This window comes from Palaemon carinicauda, chromosome 42 (assembly GCF_036898095.1).
Source record: "Palaemon carinicauda isolate YSFRI2023 chromosome 42, ASM3689809v2, whole genome shotgun sequence".
Lineage (NCBI taxonomy): Eukaryota > Metazoa > Arthropoda > Malacostraca > Decapoda > Palaemonidae > Palaemon > Palaemon carinicauda.
Window position 1 is genome coordinate 52,465,814 of NC_090766.1, and position 22,115 is coordinate 52,487,928.

The 22,115-nt window shown below is 43.4% G+C and overlaps 1 protein-coding gene across 2 annotated transcripts in view; it reads right to left on the bottom strand.

Moving 5' to 3' along the window:
• LOC137632972 (putative ATP-dependent RNA helicase TDRD12) overlaps positions 1 to 22,115 on the bottom strand; it is a 99,140-nt gene that overhangs the window by 75,419 nt on the left and 1,606 nt on the right. For both annotated transcript variants that reach the window (XM_068365111.1, XM_068365110.1), the window contains exons 2-4: positions 11,889 to 11,967; positions 11,570 to 11,728; positions 797 to 919 (exon numbers count right to left, since the gene is read on the bottom strand). In XM_068365111.1, the coding sequence (XP_068221212.1) occupies positions 797 to 919; positions 11,570 to 11,728; positions 11,889 to 11,966 (360 nt within the window). In that variant the 5' untranslated portion in view covers position 11,967. The remainder of the gene's footprint in view (positions 1 to 796; positions 920 to 11,569; positions 11,729 to 11,888; positions 11,968 to 22,115) is intronic.

The window sequence follows — 22,115 nt, forward strand, 5'->3', positions numbered from 1 at the left end:
CTACCTTGTTTCTATCTAGTCTTAGGCTTGATTACAATTTGATATAGAAATTATCTTTATTGCCTTAACTAATATTTATGTAAAAAAGGTGACCTGAAGGCAGCGTGATTACTTCGGTAACTGGTGGGTCACGACGCTGAAGAAAATTCACTCTTTAAAAAGGTGTGCAGCCAGACCAGGTAACTACTAAAGTATAAAACTGGGCAAGTAAAAAATTACCCAGGTTTCAACTTTTATAACCTCATTGGCTGTTATTAACTGCCTTTCACTTGTTAGTCCTGGGATTGATAATTGCATTACTCATATGATTGTGATGATTTTCAATCTTGGCATTCTATCGTAAACAACAAAATGACCGTATTTCCATTCTCTTTATCATTATCCATTTATTTGCTGCATAGAGCACAACAGGTCTTATAAATCACATGTATTTGTATTTACAGATGGGGTACGTACAAAAAGTAGACCAACAATCTCACAACATCTCATCCAGTCAGTATATTGATATTCTTTTAAACACTATGCTTGCTATATTTCAATTGTCATGGTACTGTATAACAAATACTCTGCCTTTTCCAGGACCAGCCCTTTCTCTATAACGTGGTGCTCTACCTTCCCATTTCTACAACTGTGTCTTCTAAAACATTTTAGATACTGTAAAATATATGGGGTATCTAAAACAATACACAAATCACAGTAAATGCAAAGCTTTAAATAATAGACAACCACAACTACATAGCAGATCCTTCAAAACGAGTTACAACACATCCAAGGGTTTCTGGATTAAAATACTTACATCAGTCATGAGTTTTGTAGCATAGTCTACGAGGAAAACATCTATGATCGGATTTCGTTTGTCGTTTATAATACCTTCTATTTTACCTCTGTAGTACTTGCTTCCATGATAAACGATGACAATCTAGAAGCCAAAAAACATTTTAGATTTAGTCAAAAAGGAACTTTCATATCAAAATTATTATTAATAATACTTACCTGGATAACTTATCTACATAAGTTATCCTAAGGATTAATTCACAAATATTGTATTTTTCCTAACTATAAAAACCCACGAGTCCTTTAATAGGTGTATGATTTCAACGAAGCTGGAACTTGGCCGTTAAAATTCATAATGAGATTTTACTGACGAGTGGCGGGGAAGCACCGGCACCCTCTCTAGCAAACCTGGTAGTCACTCAGATCTCCAACTAGGACTTGCAGGGTGGTTGAAGCGAGAAATGTAAATCATAGGATTGGGGTTTGTAGGGCGAGAAAAAATACAAACGACTTAAAATTTGTAATTTGCTCCTACATGAATACAACCCTCGTCCAGGAGACTTCTTCTTAGGAGGGATGAATTTCCCATAGCCAAGTTGCCAGCTTAAAATCCCGGGATGTCAGAACACTCCAGCTTGCAGAAGTGCTAGCATGTTGACTTATATCCATCTCAAAACAACTTAAGATTCTCAGGCGATAAGCCAGGTTTCTGTCAAAGTCACAGAAGAGCCTATACAGTATCTTAAAGAAGATACAGTATGATGTCTAAATTTAAAAAAATGGATTCTATTCATTGTGTCCATCCTCCCTCTTGTATGAAGGATGGAAAAGATTACTCCAGCTTTACATGAAAAGTTGATTGGTACAGTAACTTCCCCGAATCTACATCCAAATCAGTGAATAACAGTATGATTGCTGCACCCCAAAGGAGGGGAAAGCAGAGGAAAAAAGTCCAGGTATCCTTACCTCGCGACGACTGCAATCTTAGACGAGATGTTTCCTGTCCTCTGAAAAAGCTAAGTTTGCTAAAACTGGTCCCGAGAACGTGAGCCAATCTCTGACTTTGCAAGTGCCATGCTGATTGGGTGGTTTCCTCGGGATCCTCAGCCAATGAACTATAAGCTCGGCAGATGGTTTCTCAAAGACAGAAGGATATGGTGTACTTGGAGATCTTGGATCTTTCAGCACTCAGGAAAAGATTTTGCTGGGGTGGTCTGAGGTACACAGTCTGCTTCAGGTAATGCCTCACAGGACAAAGAAGCAAATCATCCAGATCATTGGTTGCAACCTTAAGGGAAGAGAGAGAAATGCTTGAACATGGGGTCATGAACAGCAAGATTCCAAGTCTTTACAAGAAAAAACATTATTCTATTCTATTCCTCAGTATGACTAATGACATTAGAAATTGCCCTGCTGAGGCCAGGGCAAGGAGGAAGACTGTCTTTGGTATCATATCGTTATCTGACGCATGCCTCAAAGGTTCATACGAGGCCTTCTTGAGGGTCCTGAGAACTTGGGTGACGTACCACGTAGGTGGCTCGAGTTCCCTACGAGAACAAGACTGCTTGAAGCTCCTAATGAGAATATATAGCTTTTATGAAGAGGAAAGGTCTAACCACCTTAGTCTAAAGACTTGCCTCAAGGATGAGCAATAGCCTTTCACCACCAAGATTGATAGGAGCTTCTCCCAGGTAAGGTAGACAAGAATATTCGTTAAGGATTGCATAGAGGCTCCAACCAGAGAAGTATCACTTGTAAGACACATATTGCAGAAGATGGTCCACTTTGCTTAGCAGACATCTGCATTGGATCTATGCAGATATCCAGACATCTGTGCAGTGCCTTGTGAAAAGCCTTTTGCTCAGAGGGGATGCTAGCTAGTCTCCACCCATGAACTGACAGGGATGTTACCAGGTTATAGCACCTCTGCAGGTGGGGCTAGCCAAGCACGTTGGACCACATGGGTACTTCTCTTTTTACCTCGGCTAGGAGCTTCAGCCGGTCTAGGCACCATTCGACAAGTGGCCATTTGGGAGCAACAAGGGTTACTCTGGAGTTCGAAGTAGCCAACACTGTTGATTACTCTGCAAACCAGGCAGAAAAGCAGAAAAGCATTAAAAAGAGAGTCCTTTAGGGTGACTGACCAGTCTGGCATTGGAGAACAGGAGACAGTGAGTTTTTTGTTGAACTGGCTGACAAACATGTTGATCGATAGGGAACCCCAAAAATTAAAAAGATTTTTTGCAACTATAGATGAAGGGACCATTTCACTCCTATGAAAAAACAAAAGTTTCTCTGCAACTAGAGGATGAAGAGATCATTCTGCTCCTACAATTTGTCCCTGGCGACTGAAATTGTCAGCTATTACATTCCTCTTACCCAAAATGACTTGCTGACAGCTCCACTGTGTTGTTGAGCACCCATGTCTCACCAAGGTCGTTGAACTCCCTCATGAGGGTGAGAATTTTGATGAAAGGATTTTCCAATAATTGGTACTGGACCCGAGTTGGGTACTGTCAATTGACAACCACCAGAGGCTCCTTGCCCCTTGGGGGGAGGGGGGGTTTAACATGAACCACCGATGTTTCAGCACTCTCAGACTGGTCCCAGAATACAATCGGGACAGTACTTCATAGTGGAAGAGGGAACCGAAAATCATTGCTTGACTGAGCTACCTATCCTTGGTAAAAGAGACATTAAGCAAGTGTGAAAAGTCTATCTGTGCTAAGAAGAGCACAGTGTGTCTTTGGGGTGTACATTGTTCTACGTCCCTTGTTCACATGAAGAGAAATAACATCATCAAAGCATCACACATATCCAGGAGAGACAGAGGAGACCGAGGGCAGAAGTCAACGTTCAGATTAGCACTGCTCGTGAGTGGTCGCATATAAAACTGAGCACTAGTAGCAGGAGCGTGAGCTCTTGTACCTAAATACCTGCACATGTTGGGTTGGATTCTCTCCCACACAAACAAGGATAGAGATTAGTTGACTTATGTTATTTTTATTAGTAAAATAAATTTTTGAGTATACTTACCCGATAATCATGTAGCTGTCAACTCTGTTGCCCGACAGAATTCTACGGAGGGATACGCCAGCTATCACAATACTAGAAGGGGGTGTACTTACCAGCGCCACCTGTGGCCAGGTACTCAAGTACTTCTTGTTGACACCTCCTCAATTATTCCTCGGTCCCACTGGTTCTCTATGGGGAGGAAGGGAGGGTCAATTAAATCATGATTATCGGGTAAGTATATTCAAAAATTTATTTTACTAATAAAAATAACATTTTTCAATATTAAACTTACCCGATAATCATGTAGCTGATTCACACCCAGGGGGGTGGGTGAAAACCAGTGTACAAGATTAAAGGATAGCTAAGTATCCCATATTTCATATAACAGTTATCTCAAATAACAATGAAATAATAAGTACCTGGTAAGGAAGTCGAATTGAACCGTTACTCTGTCTCTTTTTTAAGTTCGTCTTCCTTACTGAGCGCAGCGTTCCTCTTGGAGGCTGAATCAACCCAAAGGTGCTAAAGTATACAGGGCTGCAACCCATACTAAAGGACCTCATCACAACCTTTAACCTCGGCGCTTCTCAAGAAAGAATTGACCACCCGCCAAATCAACAAGGATGTGGAAGGCTTCTTAGCCGACCGAACAACCCATAAAAAGTATTCAAGAGAAAGGTTAAAAAGTTATGGAATTATGGGAATGTAGTGGCTGAGCCCTCGCCTACTACTGCATTCGTTGCTACGAATGGACCCAGGGTGTAGCAGTACTCGTAAAGAGACTGGACATCTTTGAGATGGAATGATGCGAACACTGACTTGTTTCTCCAATAGGTTGCATCCATAACACTCTGCAGAGAACGGTTCTGTTTGAAGGCCACTGAAGTAGCCACAGCTCTCACTTCATGTGTCCTTACCTTCAGCAAAGCAAGGTCTTCTTCCTTCAGATGAGAATTTGCTTCTCTAATCAGAAGCCTGATGTAGTAAGAAACTGAGTTCTTAGACATTGGTAGAGAAGGCTTCTTGATAGCACACCATAAGGCTTCTGATTGTCCTCGTAATGGTTTTGACCTTCTTAGATAGTACTTAAGAGCTCTAACAGGGCAAAGTACTCTCTCTAGTTCGTTCCCCACCATGTTGGACAGGCTTGGGATCTCGAACGACTTAGGGCAAGGACGGGAAGGAAGCTCGTTTTAGCCAAAAAAAAAACCGAGCCGCAAGGAACATGTAGCCGTTTCAGATGTGAAACCTATGTTCCTGCTGAAGGCGTGGATCTCACTTACTCTTTTACCTGTTGCTAAGCACACGAGGAAAAGAGTTTCTAATGTGAGGTCCTTAAAAGAGGCTGATTGGAACGGTTCAAATCCTGATGACATTAGGAACCTTAGGACCACGTCTAGATTCCAGCCTGGAGTGGACAACCGACGTTCCTTTGAGGTCTCAAAAGACCTAAGGAGGTCCTGTAGATCTTTGTTGGAGGAAAGATCCAAGCCTCTGTGGCGGAAAACCGCTGCCAACATACTTCTGTAACCCTTGATCGAAGGAGCTGATAGGGATTTTACGTTCCTTAGATGTAACAGGAAGTCAGCAATCTGGGTTACAGTGGTACTGGTTGAGGAAAACTGCATTGGCCTTGCACCAGCTTCGGAAGACTTCCCATTAAGACTGATAGACTCTGAGAGTGGATGTCGTCCTTGCTCTGGCAATCGTTCTGGCTGCCTCCTTCGAAAAGCCTCTAGTTCTTGAGAGACTTTCGATAGTCTGAAGGCAGTCAGACGAAGAGCGTGGAGGTTTGGGTGTACCTTCTTTACGTGAGGTTGACGCAGAAGGTCCACTCTAGGAGGAAGAGTCCTGGGAACGTCGACCAGCCATTGCAGTACCTCGGTGAACCCTTCTCTCGCGGGTCAGAGGGGAGCAACCAACGTCAACCGTGTCCCTTTGTGAGAGGCGAACTTCTGAAGTACCCTGTTGACAATCTTGAACGGCGGGAATGCATACAGGTTGAGATGGGACCAATCCAGCAGAAAGGCATCCACGCGAACTGCTGCTGGGTCTGGAATCGGAGAACAATACAAGAGGAGCTTCTTGGTCATCGAGGTAGCGAATAGAACTATGGTTGGCTGACCCCACAGGGCCCAAAGTCTGCTGCAAACATTCTTGTGAAGGGTCCACTCTGTGGGGAAGACCTGACCCTTACGGCTGAGGCGATCTGCCATGACATTCATATCGCCCTGAATGAGCCTCGTTACCAGCGTGAGCTTTCGATCTTTGACCAAATGAGGAGGTCCCTTGCGATCTTGAACAACTTCCTCGAATGAGTCCCTCTCTGCTTGGAGATGTAAGCCAAGGCTGTGGTGTAGTCGGAGTTCACCTCCACCACCTTGTTAAGCTGGAGGGACTTGAAGTTTATCAAGGCCAGATGAACTGCCAACAACTCCTTGCAATAGATGTGAAGTGTCCTTTGCCCCTGATTCCATGTTCCCGAGCATTCCTGTCCGTCCAGTGTCGCACCCCAGCCCGTGTCCGATGCGTCCGAGAAGAGACGGTGGTCGGGGGTCTGAACAGCCAAAGGTAGACCTTCCTTGAGAAGAATGCTGTTCTTCCACCACGTTAGAGTAGACCTCATCTCTTCGGAGACAGGAACTGAGCCCGTCTCTAGCGTCATGTCCTTTATCCAGTGAGCAGCTAGATGATACTGAAGGGGGCGGAGGTGGAGTCTCCCTAACTCGATGAACAGGGCCAGCGATGAAAGTGTCCCTGTTAGACTCATCCCCTGCCTGACTAAGCATCGGTTCCTTCTCAGCATGCTCTGGATGCATTCTAGGGCTTGGAAGATCCTTGGGGCCGAAGGACAAGTCCGAAAAGCTCGACTCTGAAGATCCATACCCAAGGAAACAATGGTCTGGGATGGAACGAGCTGAGACTCCTCAAAATTGACCAGGAGGCCCAGTTCCTTGGTCAGAACCATAGTCCATTTGAAAATCTCCAGACAGCGACGACTTGTGGGAGCTCTTAAAAGCCAGTCGTCTGACGGAGCCGGACACAAGATCATGATACTGCTGCACAGTCTGTAAACTGTCAATCATGGGCAAGCGAGGAAGTACAGTGACAACCCGAATCTGTCTAGACTATCTGGGTCGTACAGACAACTCCTTAACGGGTTGCTGAGGTTGCCGCACTGCGTCACAACAAGTCCCTTCTGTTGGTTGTTGAACGTCTTCCCCGTGACACATTGACTCCGTAAACAAAAAATCCTCTAACAAGGACTAAGCTTGGACTGCATGTCATGCAACACAGCTCAAGGTCTATGGGAGCAGGTGTGGTAACAGACGGGATTAGCGGCTGAAGTGGAACCATTACCTTCCCTGTAAGCATGTTATGCTTAAATAAAAGTCCATAAGAGGTTATGCAGCTAAAGGCTCCCTCCAAATGACAGAGTCCTCAAGGGAATATCAGAAGGAGGGAGAAAAGAACTTTCTCATCTACAGGGACCTTATCCTAGAAAAGCTAAGTTCTCTGAGTGAGGGTTCACTGGTGCAAAAGCAGCAGACTAGAAGGCAACGTTATGAAACTGCTTGACAGTCTAGTGAGTTGGCAACAACCCAAGATATGTTGAGAAGCATGCGGTAAGGTATGCAGAGTATGATGAATGCAGAGTATGCTGTATGCAGAGCATGCTGTATGTAGAGCATGTTGTATGCAGAGCATGCTGAATGCAGAGCATGCTGTATGCAGAGCATGTTGTATGCAGAGCATGCTGAATGCAGAGCATGCTGAATGCTGAGCATGTAGTAAGCAGAGCCTGCTGTAAGCAGAGCCTGCTGTAAGGAAAGCAGAGCGTGTGCATGGCGTTTAACATTCTCAGAAATTCCATGACCAGTGCTAGAGTGCTTTATGCATGCTTGCATGGGGTTTAAAAATCAACATAAAGTTTACCTTACATTCATAACTCATGATTCATATTTTTGCCATGGTTTGAAAATGGAGGTAAGGTATGCTGAACAGCAGAGTCAGAACGAGCTGGAACAACAACAGTGGAAGGTGCAGAAAGTTCCTGTTCCTGTGGTATGAGTGGAGCGTGAAGAGACCGAGGTTGCGCAGAACAAGGTAAAGTTCCCGCAAGCAGAGGTGTCTGAGGCGCAGGATCAGGGTGCACGGGTTGAGCTCGGTGCAGCAGCTGAGGAGACTGACTCACAGGTGGAAGAGGTTGTACCTCCACCGAGAGTTGCACCACCGGTGGAGCAGCCAGGGGAGGAGGAGGAAGAGTGGAGTAATCCTCCTGATCCCAAACCAAAGGTTGCCTTAAAGAAGGCTGAGGCTGAACAACACTGGGAACAGCGAACACAGAAAGAGGTTCAACATCGTACGCCTGGCAGATGGTGCTGCGACTGGGTGCAGCGAGTGCAGGCGGGTTGAGCACAGGCTGAACGGGTGCAGGTGGAGGTGCAACACTCTCAGCCCGACACTCACGCAACAGGTCCGAAAGCTGTGCTTGCATGGACTGTAGTAGAGTCCACAACATCGTACGCCTGGCAGATGGTGCTGCGACTGGGTGCAGCGAGTGCAGGCGGGTTGAGCACAGGCTGAAAGGGTGCAGGTGGAGGTGCAACACTCTCAGCCCGACACTCACGCAACAGGTCCGAAAGCTGTGCTTGCATGGACTGTAGTAGAGTCCACAACATCGTACGCCTGGCAGATGGTGCTGCGACTGGGTGCAGCGAGTGCAGGCGGGTGCAGCACAGGCTGAACGGGTGCAGCCGGTTGGTGCACCACCGGTGCAGGCGGGTGCAGCACAGGCTGAACGGGTGCAGGCGGTTGGTGCACCACCGGTGCAGGAGGAGGAGGAGGTGCAACACTCTCAGCACGACACTCACGCATCAGATCCGAAAGCTGTGCTTGCATGGACTGTAGTAGAGTCCACAACATCGTACGCCTGGCAGGTGGTACTGCGATCAGGTGGAGCGAGCATAGGCGGGGGGAGTGTAGGCGCACTCTCAGCCCGACAAACTGATGACTGAGGAGAGTCAGAGCTAACCCAATGACTGCATCCGGGTTGTTGAACTTTACTTCGTACGTCTGGCATAGGTCTGGACTTACGTTTAAGAGGTCTTGAGACCTGAGACCAGCGTTACTCTGCCTATATTTTCTCCTCTAAATCTCTTCTGCAGACGAGCAAAATAAGGGCTCAATCGTCTGCGGGTGGGAGTGACGGTCTCGGTAAGACACGCCCACAACCACCGAGGATACTTCTGTGCGCCGAACAAGGCCTGCCGAACCCTTTTGTCCTTCGACATTGCTTCTCCCCTGGGCTTGGGAGCTTGCAAGAGGTCCCGGACTGGGAGGACGACTGGCGCGCATAAAAGTACCCTCACGCATAACACTGACATACTTTGCGCTAATCACTTATCACTTTGATTTCTGTTTGCACTTATTTCACTGAACTCGAAACTTTAAGTGGTTTGTACCTGAAACACGCAATTCTATCCTTCTCAAAAGTTAGTAATTGCGAAAACAGAATTACAATGTAACAGAAAAATCTAATGAAAGAAAATTCAGTGGCTGGAAAGAGACTAAACACTAGATCACTCTAGAAACGTTTAGTTTCTTCCCCTAAAGAGACTAGGGATAAGAGCAAAACGATAACGACGTTACTCGTACGCCTGGCAGGCTTGAGGGAAACGTTTATCCTCTTTCTCCCTCCGTCTCTATCTCTCTCTCTCTCTCTCTCTTGACTTAGAACCTGAGAGAAGAGCCCAATCATATATATCGTTAAAACATATTATTGTTAAAGGAAAAAACTGAAATATTTCCCAAAAAGAAAAGTTCCTTATTAGGATCAAAACCATTAAGTTAAGAAAGAATGAACATAACGCTAGACACGGTTACTCTTACTGCAATGTGAAACCGTGAACATTCTTCCTCTATCGTAACGATAGAGTGCAAGTTGAAACGTTCTGAACGTCAACAACTGCCGAGACAAACAAAACGTTAGTTCAACTTTGAAAAAGTACGAGACTATCAAAGAAATTCTTTCAAAGACCTTAAAATAGCATAATATGTTAACAGGTAAAACCGAAATGACGGGCTCACGATAATTAACTTCGGTACCAAGAAAAGACCGCCTACTATTAGGAAGGTCGAATATAAACAAATATAAAAATTAATTTTAATAAGTTTATAATAAAAGGAAGTTAATCGAAGAGGCCTATAAGAGGCGGAGAGATATAAAATAAATCTATAACTTTTGTTAAGCAAAATTAAGAAAGAGAGTCTATACTCTCTTAGACACCAACACTTCCGACTAAGGGAAGGGTCGGCCATTGAAAGGTGAACGAGAGTTCATACTCTCTTCGTCACCAAAATTAATCAAATTAATTCCAAAAGCTAACTAAGCTAAAATAGAAGTTTCCAGTAAAGCGACAGCCGAAATCAAAGAGAAATACTTCACCAAAGTCGTGAAAATACTCCAAGAACATAAGCGTATCCCAGAACGTCTTGTCAGAAGCACGACAGAGGAATAATTGAGGAGGTGTCAACAAGAAGTACTTGAGTACCTGGCCACAGGTGGCGCTGGTAAGTACACCCCCTTCTAGTATTGTGATAGCTGGCGTATCCCTCCGTAGAATTCTGTCGGGCAACAGAGTTGACAGCTACATGATTATCGGGTAAGTTTAATATTGAAAACTTGTAATACTCGGCAGGATTGGCCCAACCAGACTTTAGTAGTAGTGTACCTGAAACCTTTCTACCTTCTCTTTGGGGTGGCAGGTGTCATGTTCAAAGGCTTGGCAACAGGCAAGGAAGAGACAAAAGCTGGTGAGGTGGTCGGGTAAGGTGAGTGCATGCATTTTATTCCTGCTTACCAAGCTTCACCGACATCAAGGATTTCTAGGCTGGTGGGCAACAGCAGTGGCAGGCAGGGACTCGTTAATGGGCACCACTTCATTTCGCTCCTCTGTAATGTATTACAGCCGAAGAGGAGGATGCAGAAAGGGAAGACTTCAGGGGTCATAGCAGCAACTATGGAGGGCATTAATATTCCCAGGTCCAGGTCTTTGTGAGGGTCATCATCAGTCTTCACAGCAATTGGTGTACTGTACAGTACTTTGAGAGGTGGTGGGGTATTACCTTTGCTAGGAAAAGGTGACACTCACATCTCTGTCAAAATGCTCCCTGAGGGCAAGACGAGGACTCCCATCCTATTATTGGATCCTTCGGAGAAGCCACATCTGAAGGAATCCAAAGGAGATACAACAGGTTTCTAACTCGAAGAAAAGAAGGACCCGGTATACAGCTTCTTTGGCATCAGCTTAGGCATTACTAAATCAAGAATGCCAAAGAAACATCATCATCTATGCCAGCTCCACTAACTGAAGAGATCATGCCCTATACCTATTTATCACAGAGTGATAACTGCGAACAATCATGGCCCCTGCAGAAGCTGCACTATCAATGAACATCTATCTACGGCTTTTTTGCGAACAGGCAAAGTCGCATGACTGCCCATGGAGTCGGACTCTGACACAAACACAGAAAAGAGAAAGAAAAGGCATTAAATAGCCAAGCTTAAAGATGCAGAGAAGCAAGTCTACACAGAACTGCAGCCGAAATGAAAGTTGGGTTGATTTAAATGACAGGTAGGTGGCTAACCCCCACCCGCCAAGCAACTTTGTTTACATGATAAAAGTTTAAACAGCTGATCCAGCTTCGCTGAAGTCCTCCTCCTGATAAACGATGGTTTGTATTTGTGTAATGACAAAGAAGGAGGCTAACTACTCACCTTTCCTATTTCATCCTTTAACAAAAATTCTGGCAGTTCTCTGAAGGTCTTATTAAAATGAGCATTAAAACGCTTTTCAAACTGCTTAAACCTTTTGAGTTCAGCAGAACAATCAGCTGAGAATACTTCACAAATCCACAGGGTACCTGCATCTTTGACCTGTTGGATAAAGAATATACATGGGCATCACATTACAGTACTAATACCATAGGTATCTCATTAAAATAAGTAAACATCAGCCATTCATATACTGTACAGTAAAAAAGTAGTTAACATCCTTTAGCAAAAAACATCTTGCAGCAATGCAGTGATAACCTACCAGGCAAACCTTGTAGTTTCTCCAAACGGGACGAGGCTCCATGGTTGGGAGAGAGCAGTTTAAGCTATTTGATGTCATACTGAAAAGAGTCATTACTATCATTAAGCATAAACATTGCTTGAAAAAATTAAAGAGATAAAACAGAAAATTTAAAAAAAAGGAATTTGTATTTTTCCTACCTATAAAAACCAGTCCTTTTAAACACGGAAATGTCTTTACCAGCGCTAGAACCACCAACGAATCGTTAATGAAATATTGTAGTTGCTCGCGGGGGAACCACCACCCACCCACCCGTCACAGAATAGCCCATTTTGTAATTAAGCCCAGAACTGAAAAAGCTTGTTGAAATATGAAATTTAATTTAAAGGATTCAGGTTTGTATGCCTAGGAAAAATAAATAAATTGTATATTTTATTAGTTATTCCTACGTGTATACCAACCTTTTATCTTTTAAAATGAAGAGTCACTTACTGGAGGGAGGAAGCCCCCTTGAGCCAAACTAGAAGTATCTTTTCATTCCTGAAAATATATTTTTTTCTGGTCCTATGCAGGAATGAGGAAGGGAACTCCAAAACCTTACGAAGAAACTTTATAATAGCGATGTAAAGGTTGTTATAATCTCGGACAGTACAACACCGCCCTATTTTCCTCCGTGCCAGAAAATGGAGAAATTGCTTCTTGCCAGATATAATCTGCAATAAAGATACTGCACTATGCAGTGTAACTCACCACCATCAGACCAACCAGTGCACTCCCTTGAAAGAGAAACTAGAAAGAGATTAAAGAACCAGTCATTCTACCTCTTCTCGAGGCTTATGCCAAGCTCACTTTTTCTTTGCCTACACATACACCGAAGTCTGACCTATTCTTTCCACGTTTTCCTCTGTCCTCATACACTTGACAACACTGATTTACCAAACAATTCTTCTTTGTTCAAGAGGCTAGCTACTGTACAATAATTTTTCAGTGGCTACTTTCCTTTTGGTAAGGGTATAAGAGACTTTTTAGCTATGGTAAGCAGCTCTTCTAGGAGGACTCTTCAAAATCAAACCAATGTTCTCCAGTCCTGGATGGTGCCATAGCCTCTGTACCATGGACTTCCGCTGTTTTGGGGTGGAGTTCTCTTTCTTGAGGGTACACTCGGACAAACTTTCTATCTTATTTCTCTCCTTACTTTTTTAAGTTTTTATAGTCTATATATGGAAGATCTGTTTTAATGTTATTACTGTTATCAAAAAAATTTATATTGTTCATTACTTCTCTTGTAGTTTATTTACTCATTTCCCTTCCTCACTTAGCTATTTTCCCTGTTGGACCCCTTGGGCTTATAGCTTCCTGCTTTTCCAACTAGGGTTGTAGATTAGCAATTAACAACAATAAAAATAATGTGACCTTAGACGGCCTGCAAAATTACAGAAGTCTTGTGAGGGTGCTAGGAGTGCTACACAACTATCACCCCAGGATCCAAAGAAAAAGGGTCCAAGAGTCTGAGGGCAACACCCATAAAGTAGAGAGGATAAGGTGGTATGACCCTAAACACCCACCTTTAGCTTCAAGTATGCCGACAAGTAAACAGGATGGCAGAAGTGGGCACTTCCCAAACTACGTCTGCAAGAAAACAGCCTCATCAAACCAGAAGGAACAGTCTTGTTTCTGCTCGGGCTAATGAGAAGAATGAGTTATCCTTAAGTAGTACTGCAGTGCCAACACAACACCAGGGAACTTCTGGCTAACTTACACAAAGAAATAGGTACGAGGTTGTGAATTGATATTCGACTGATAATCGGTCTTCGTCAAAAATCTATGATTGAAAAAAAAAAACAAAAAAACAAAAAAAAAAACAATCCCTTAAAAGTTTCATATTATGATGGCCTGAAACTCTGTGTTTGTCAACCCATTCTGGTTTTGTTTCCTTTCCCTATAATGTAAATAGATAATCAGGCTGGGAATAGATACGTTCCATGTCTTGAAATTAAACGCTAGCACCAGAGCGCGGTCAGCTTAGCTCAGTACTCAAAAACCCAGAGCAGGAACTAGTCACTAACTGGGCCAGCACAATCCACAGTCCACTAGCACAAGATCTGTACAAAATGGTGATATCTTTTGCGAAAGAACCAAAGTACTTTATGAAAGAAAAAGAGATAGAAGAGAGTTGTTGGGACCTTAAGCTGGCCAGATAGTAATATATTAGATTCTTCTCTAGTTATGGCTCATTTTTCATTTGCCTACACATACACCCAATAGTCTAGCCTATTCTTTACACATTTCTCCTCTTTCCTCATGCACCTTACAACACTAGGACAACCGAATAATTCTTCTTCACTCATTGGGTTAACTACTCCACTGTAATTTTCCAATGGCTACTTTCCACTTGGTATGTGTAGAAGAGATTCTTTAGCTTTGGTAAGCAGCTCTTCTAGAAGAAGGACACTCAAAAATCAAACAATTGTTCTCTAGTCTTGGGTAGTGCCATGGCCTCTGTACCATGGTCTTCCACTGTCTTGGGTTAGACTTCTCTTGCTTGAGGGTACACTCAGGCACACTATTCTATGTTTTCTTATTTCCTTCCCTCATTGAGCTATTTTCCCTGTTGGAACCCTAGGGCTTATCGTATCCTGGTTTTCCAACTACAGTTGTAGCTCAGCTAGTAATAATAATAATAATAATAATAATAATAATAATAATAATAATCTATCTATCTATATACCAAGGCACTTCCCCCAATTTTGGGGGGTAGCCGACACCAACAATGAAACAAAACAAAAAGGGGACCTCTACTCTCTATGTTCCTTCAGCCTAATCAGGGACCCAACCGAGTTCAGCTGGTACTGCTAGGGTGCCACAGCCCAACCTCCCACATTTCCACCACAGATGAAGCTTCATAATGCTGACTCCCCTACTGCTGCTACCTCCGCGGTCATCTAAGGCCCCGGAGGAAGCAGCAGGGCCTACTGGAACTGCGTCACAATCGCTCGCCATTCATTCCTATTTCTAGCACGCTCTCTTGCCTCTCTCACATCTATCCTCCTATCACCCAGAGCTTTCTTCACACCATCCATCCACCCAAACCTTGGCCTTCCTCTTGTACTTCTCCCATCAACTCTTGCATTCATCACCTTCTTTAGCAGACAACCATTTTCCATTCTCTCAACATGGCCAAACCACCTCAACACATTCATATCCACTCTAGCCGCTAACTCATTTCTTACACCCGTTCTCTCCCTCACCACTTCGTTCCTAACCCTATCTACTCGAGATACACCAGCCATACTCCTCAGACACTTTATCTCAAACACATTCAATTTCTGTCTCTCCATCACTTTCATTCCCCACGACTCCGATCCATACATCACAGTTGGTACAATCACTTTCTCATATAGAACTCTCTTTACATTCATGCCCAACCCTCTATTTTTTACTACTCCCTTAACTGCCCCCAACACTTTGCAACCTTCATTCACTCTCTGACGTACATCTGCTTCCACTCCACCATTTGCTGCAACAATAGACCCCAAGTACTTAAACTGATCCACCTCCTCAAGTAACTCTCCATTCAACATGACATTCAACCTTGCACCACCTTCCCTTCTCGTACATCTCATAACCTTACTCTTACCCACATTAACTCTCAACTTCCTTCTCTCACACACCCTTCCAAATTCTGTCACTAGTCGGTCAAGCTTCTCTTCTGTGTCTGCTACCAGTACAGTATCATCCGCAAACAACAACTGATTTACCTCCCATTCATGGTCATTCTCGCCTACCAGTTTTAATCCTCGTCCAAGCACTCGAGCATTCACCTCTCTCACCACTCCATCAACATACAAGTTAAACAACCACGGCGACATCACACATCCCTGTCTCAGCCCCACTCTCACCGGAAACCAATCACTCACTTCATTTCCTATTCTAACACATGCTTTACTACCTTTGTATAAACTTTTCACTGCTTGCAACAACCTTCCACCAACTCCATATAACCTCATCACATCCCACATTGCTTCCCTATCAACTCTATCATATGCTTTCTCCAGATCCATAAACGCAACATACACCTCCTTACCTTTTGCTAAATATTTCTCGCATATCTGCCTAACTGTAAAAATCTGATTCATACAACCCCTACCTCTTCTAAAACCACCCTGTACTTCCAAGATTGCATTCTCTGTTTTATCCTTAATCCTATTAATCAGTACTCTACCATACACTTTTCCAACTACACTCAACAAACTAATACCTCTTGAATTACAACACTCATGCACATCTCCCTTACCCTTATATAGTGGTACAATACATGCACAAACCCAATCTACTGGTACCATTGACAACACAAAACACATATTAAACAATCTCACCAACCATTCAAGTACAGTCACACCCCCTTCCTTCAACATCTCAGCTTTCACACCGTCCATACCAGATGCTTTTCCTACTCTCGTTTCATCTAGTGCCAGTGATGGGAGGTGAGAATGAGAGAATAATAATAATAATCATAATAATAATAATCTGGAAATACAATGGAAATTACGTACAGTATACTAATTTCTGTTGACCTGTGGATTCCTTACTCTAAGACTAAATGCTCCCAGGAAGGGGGAAACAAAGGGGTGAACCTTGCTGTAGAATAAGAGTGGCCCTTAGCAGAGGTTTCCCAATCAGAAGACTGGTTATATACCAAAGCATGTCTGGATGAGGGCCCGAAAATGACAAATTTCAATATAACTTGTATTTTTTCTAACAAAAACAAATATCCTTGAGCTCTTTATTAAAGAATATACTTCTGGCAAAGCTGGAAGACTAGCCCTAAGACTTTTAGCAAGGTATAATTACCCCAACGCTATGTAGCGCGGGGGGGGGGGGGGTAAACCCCTGCGGGTTGTCCGAGGGTCGAGCATTCTATTAGTGCATTACCTATACAGTGGCCATCACTCTTACTCGACTGTTAAAGAGGAGGGATCACCAATGGAGAAGAAGGTCAGGGTTTCTTCGCCTTCGAGGAAAACCCCAAAGGAAAAGAATGCCTCAGAATTTCTCTTTGACGCCTACAAATCTTCCCCCTCTAGGAGGATGGTTGCTTCCTACACTCGATACCAGAGAAACTCTGCATGCAGGATGACTCCTGAATGAGAAGCCATAAGGCCAGTTTGGTAACGAAGGAGAAAGAACGGAACATCCTCACTCCTCCGAGCCAAAAGCAAAAGTAGCGATAGAAACTGTGTGTGAGCGGGGTAGCCAGTACTACTCCCTACTCATCACTGACCAGCGGTGGGGTAGGTATACACTGCTAAAAGTATTATATCTAGTCTTCCAGCTTCACCAAAAGTATATTCCCAAATAAATAGTGAAAGGGCTTGTATTAGTGACAGGACAAAAGTGTTTTGACCTGAGCGTGCGTACAGAAGAATCTAAGCTTGAATGAGTAGTGTTCAAATGAACGAGGTAAGTAAATAATTGTTCTTTAACAGAAGGAAGTATGTCAAAAGTGAGCAATAGAATGCACTTCCAAAAGAGAACTTTCTCTCAGGGGAGAGCATGTGCGAGGAGTAGAGTGCGAATAAGTTAGATAATGCTTGTGATCAGGTAAGCGCACTCCCATGTGACCAGCCAAGTCTGCATGCAGAAGTAGTCTCACAGACTGGCAGAAATTCTTTGATTGATAAGTGACAGCACAGAGTTCACAGCAACTAATAAGCAAGCACTAACAAGGGAATATGCTCCAACAGAAGAGTTCGTGCGTGAACAGTAGAGTGCTACTTAACAGGACTCGCATCAATAGGCAAGCAGTCATATTCAAAAGGGCACGAATGAACAGTAGAGTGGTGAGTGATGCAAACAGATGATAGAACAACACCATGAAAGAGCATACCAACAGGAAGATTTTTCCAGTTCTGAGGATTGAGCGCTGAATGGAGAGCATACATGATCAGGGGACCCCAAGCATAAAGAGGTAGGACATAAAAATCAAATGAGTGCGGAGTAAGTGGGGAGAGCACGAGCAAGCGAATGCTCAAGATACAATGAATGTGCACTCACGAATTGGTGAGCACATCCAACCACTGGCCTGCACGTGTATGAGCAAGTGAAGGCTTAAGTTCGATGAATGCACACAGTGGAGAGAGGGCACGCAAGCAAGTGAATGTTTAGGTCAGCTGAATACATGCAAATTCTGAAGACTTGACTCAAGAGAGCGTTCAAAATCCAAAAGAGTGCGTGCTAAATGTACAGTAGAGGAAGTGCACTAGCAAGAGAGAACAATAGGACGTTTCCCTTCCTCTGTGGAGAGATGATTTGTCTTCTGAGGACAAAATAATACGTCTCTTGATAGCTTGGGAGTGGATGCCTAAAAATGCAAATAACATCCTTGTTGTCATATCTCTGAGAAATCAAAAGACTGTCTAAAGGGATCTCTCTTTCTCATCATCATAAGATGAGCAAAATGAGGCAAAGCCATAGACGATAACGATGTCCAAGGGAATGGGCTGGGAGATGAAGAAGGCAGTAGATGCTTTTTCTCTTGCCCAGAGACATTAAACCTGAAGATGATGGCACCCCTGGAAAGGATCGGCGATCAACTGCGCCACCAATGGTAATAGACAGGCTGGAAGTGGTCATGCCAAAGGCTTCGTCTGTTAGTGCCGCAGAAGGTCAGGCAAAAACTTTGCCTTAAATGATGCAAGAACTTGCAGAAGTCTTTCTTTTGACGGAATATCCTCAAGGCCGAAGGATGGCCATCGCGTTCTTAGGGCAAGGTCCTTGGCTCGGTCATCACCAGAAATTAATAGTTCTCGTTTACCACAAGGAGAAGGATTGCTTACTTCTCTAGGGTAAGTAGATAAAACTGGCTTACTCTGGACATGTCCTAGGTTCAGATTAATACCGTCTTCATTGCTTTCCCAGGGAGAAGGGCAATGGTGGGGGATCAGAAGCCAGAGAACGGAGGGGGGAGGTGGTCTAGCAAGTTTTTCAGACTTTGGGAAATACCATGAAAGCAATGAATCCCCCTGCCGTAACCCTTACCGCTAATAGGGTGACCTTTCCTTACATTTCTCACAAGGGGATCACTACATGTAGTCATGACCCCTGCAAGAAGGACACAAAGAATGGGGATCCACCAACATCTTGCTCATAAATGTTCCACAACAAAGTCTGGAAACTCCTGGCAAGACGACATTCCTATGCATGGTTTCTTTATGTAACTAGCACACAGCAAACAAACATTTTGAAAATACAACGAAAAAAAAAAACAATTTTGGAACACCTTGACTACGTCTATACAACTCGGCGGCTGAAGTTAAGAGGCTATTCAGTGAGTTGGTGTAGGGGGAGGGGGGGCGCTTCCCCCACTACCTCGCTGTAAATTCTAACAGCAGAATTTCCACCTTCACTGAAATCATACATCTATTAAAGGACAGGTTGTATTCATGTAGAAACAAATTACTGTATTTTCCGATTTCCCGTTTTCTCATGTCATTAGATCTGGAATGCCGTACCAATCCTCCTTTATATGGCCAATCAGCGACCCCTTCTTTATCATGTAACTTTTTATTGGGTAAAGTTTTGGATTCAACCAAATTGGGAAATGTATTATATTAATATATTTTCCTAGTAAAGCACGTGATAACAAAACACTTCTTCTCAATACATTATTGTCGCTAATGCATACTTACAGAGAAAAAAAATATTTCAGGAATTGAAGGTCTTGACTTTTTCTAAGTTTAGTGTATATCTTTCCATGGGCACGCAAGGTAGCTCTTGTTTGTTTGTATATCTGTTTTCATCTTACTTGGCTCCTCCCCATTGCGCAATGTGACAATATTTGCTTGAATGCGCATTTGCTCCTCCCACTAATGTCGCTCCTCCAATCTAAATACTACTGGGTTCTTTTCAAGGGTTATTATTGGACGATTCATTGGTCTCTCAGTCTTGTTTCAAGGATCTGTTTTTCGTGCAATATAACATTGTAAACGATAGTATTTTGTTTTTTTCCCTATTTCATTATGGGAGAAACCCGTGATTGTCGTTTGTTTTCGGTTTTCAAAAGTTCCGGTTTCTATATTTTCATCACACGTCACTTGACTGTCATGGATCCTCCGGTACGGTTGTGTGAAATATGTCGTTATTCCTATTTTGATGTGATCGGCAGATTTCATGGTAATTATAATGGAACTCCTGAAGTAGTGAATCGTTTTCTAAGGGAGCATTCCGTATTACCTTTAAGTGTCCAGTGTGGTAAATGTGATTCGGCTTTACATTTTCGTGAGGATAGACATGTGTGGTATTGTACCAAATCTGTAAAGGAGGGTCAACCACAACCTTCCACATCTTCATCGTCATCTTCCGTTTAAGGTAAGAAGTGATTTAACAAAATATATATATTCAAATTTACCCCTGGTTAAAGGGGGGGTCGCAGGGGGGGCGAAGCCCCCCCCGGTAGGGGTACAGGGCCCCTAGGTTAGGTTAGGTGGGTTTGTTAGGTTCTGTGGTGCCTTGAAAATTACTGTGGCCATAAGGGGGGGTCGCAGGGGGGGCGAAGCCCCCCCCGGTAGGGGTACAGGGCCCCTAGGTTAGGTTAGGTGGGTTTGTTAGGTTCTGTGGTGCCTTGAAAATTACTGTGGCCATAAGGGGGGGTCGCAGGGGGGGCGAAGCCCCCCCCGGTAGGGGTACAGGGCCCCTAGGTTAGGTTAGGTGGGTTTGTTAGGTTCTGTGGTGCCCTGAAAATTACTGTGGCTTTAAGGGGGGGTCGCTGGGGGGCCCTACCCCCCTCCCCCCGGTAGGCCTAGTTAGGGGTATGGGGGAGGGGTGCTGGAACATTAATTATTCATTTATTGCAAATATCATTCAATGCCCCAACACCCTCCCCCCCCTTCCCCCACCCAAAACCCCGGTTCCCAAAGGGTGTCCCCCATAATTGGTGGGATGAACTAGGGTATACATAGTAAATCTCTAAATCGGTTGGTTTGCAGTCAAAATAAACGTTAAATTAATTGAAACCACACTATTTCTGATGCAACAAATATATTTTTATTGCATTTTTCCAAATTTGGCTGAAACTAAAAATTTACCTTTTATTGTAACACCTGTTCTTATTTTCATTTTGTAGTTCTCCAATGCTCCTGTTTTTGTTGAATGCTTACAAACATCCCAAAATTAATGTGTATCGAATTGTGGTGGTTACTGTTCAAATTTAGTGGTGCCACAAAAAAATGTGTATTTTTGTATTTCAAAGACCAAACAATGGAACCACTTTTTTTTTCAAATAGTCATTTTCATTCATCACTTTCCCTATCCAACCTTAGATTCACACCATCAAACATCGAAGACAGACAATTGGGTTACAGTAAGGACATGGCGTACTGGTGGGAGTTACATTAGGGCGTACCGACAAACCCTCCTAGCTTGATAACAACATTCTTACAGTTGATGTTCTGGAAGAGGCTGTTAAGCCTGTACACCCAGCTCGGAATGATTTACTGGGTTGGTGATTGCACTGGTGGTGGAGGCGTCCTAAATTAAATTGTGTGCAGAATGATAGGTTAGGTTATATTCTTGTTTCCTTAATGAAATTGTTTTACTTTCTGTAGTACAATGCTATGATGAAATCAAAAATACATAATTTTTAAGTTTATGGAAGGTTAAACTAGGAAATAAGTCTTAAAAATCCATTTTCAGGAATGAAACCATTTGAGAAGCAAACACAAGTTGCAACTTAGTCTTAGGGTAAGGTAAGGATATGCCATCTAAGGGAAGGCCACTTGGGGGGTCCGTACGTAAATAGGCTTGGCTATGTCTCTTAGGTTAGGTTAGGTGGTACCTTTGTCTTTGTTCCCTTTTAAAATGTTGTTTTTCAATCAAAACTTTTAGAATTTTGAAAGTTCCACAACTGGAAAAATATAGTTCCCCACAACTCTTTCCATCAGAATCATTCAAATTACCTTTAATAAGCCACGATCTCTTATGTTCTTCCCTAGGAAGCCCTTAAAGTAAGTTACTAAAGTTGGTAAAACTTAACCAGTGCAATACGGTTTTCATGCATGAAAATGCATGCGAACTTGCAAATGGCGACCAGGTCCTAATACAAAGGGAAAATAGGAAATAACAAAATTAACCGAGCAAAACTTCCTAGGTGACAAATGTTACACATAACAATGGGAATCTGAAAGAATACCGTCGGTAGGCTACAAATAGCTGAATCATTCTAAATGCTGGCACCGGTAGTGTTGATATTTA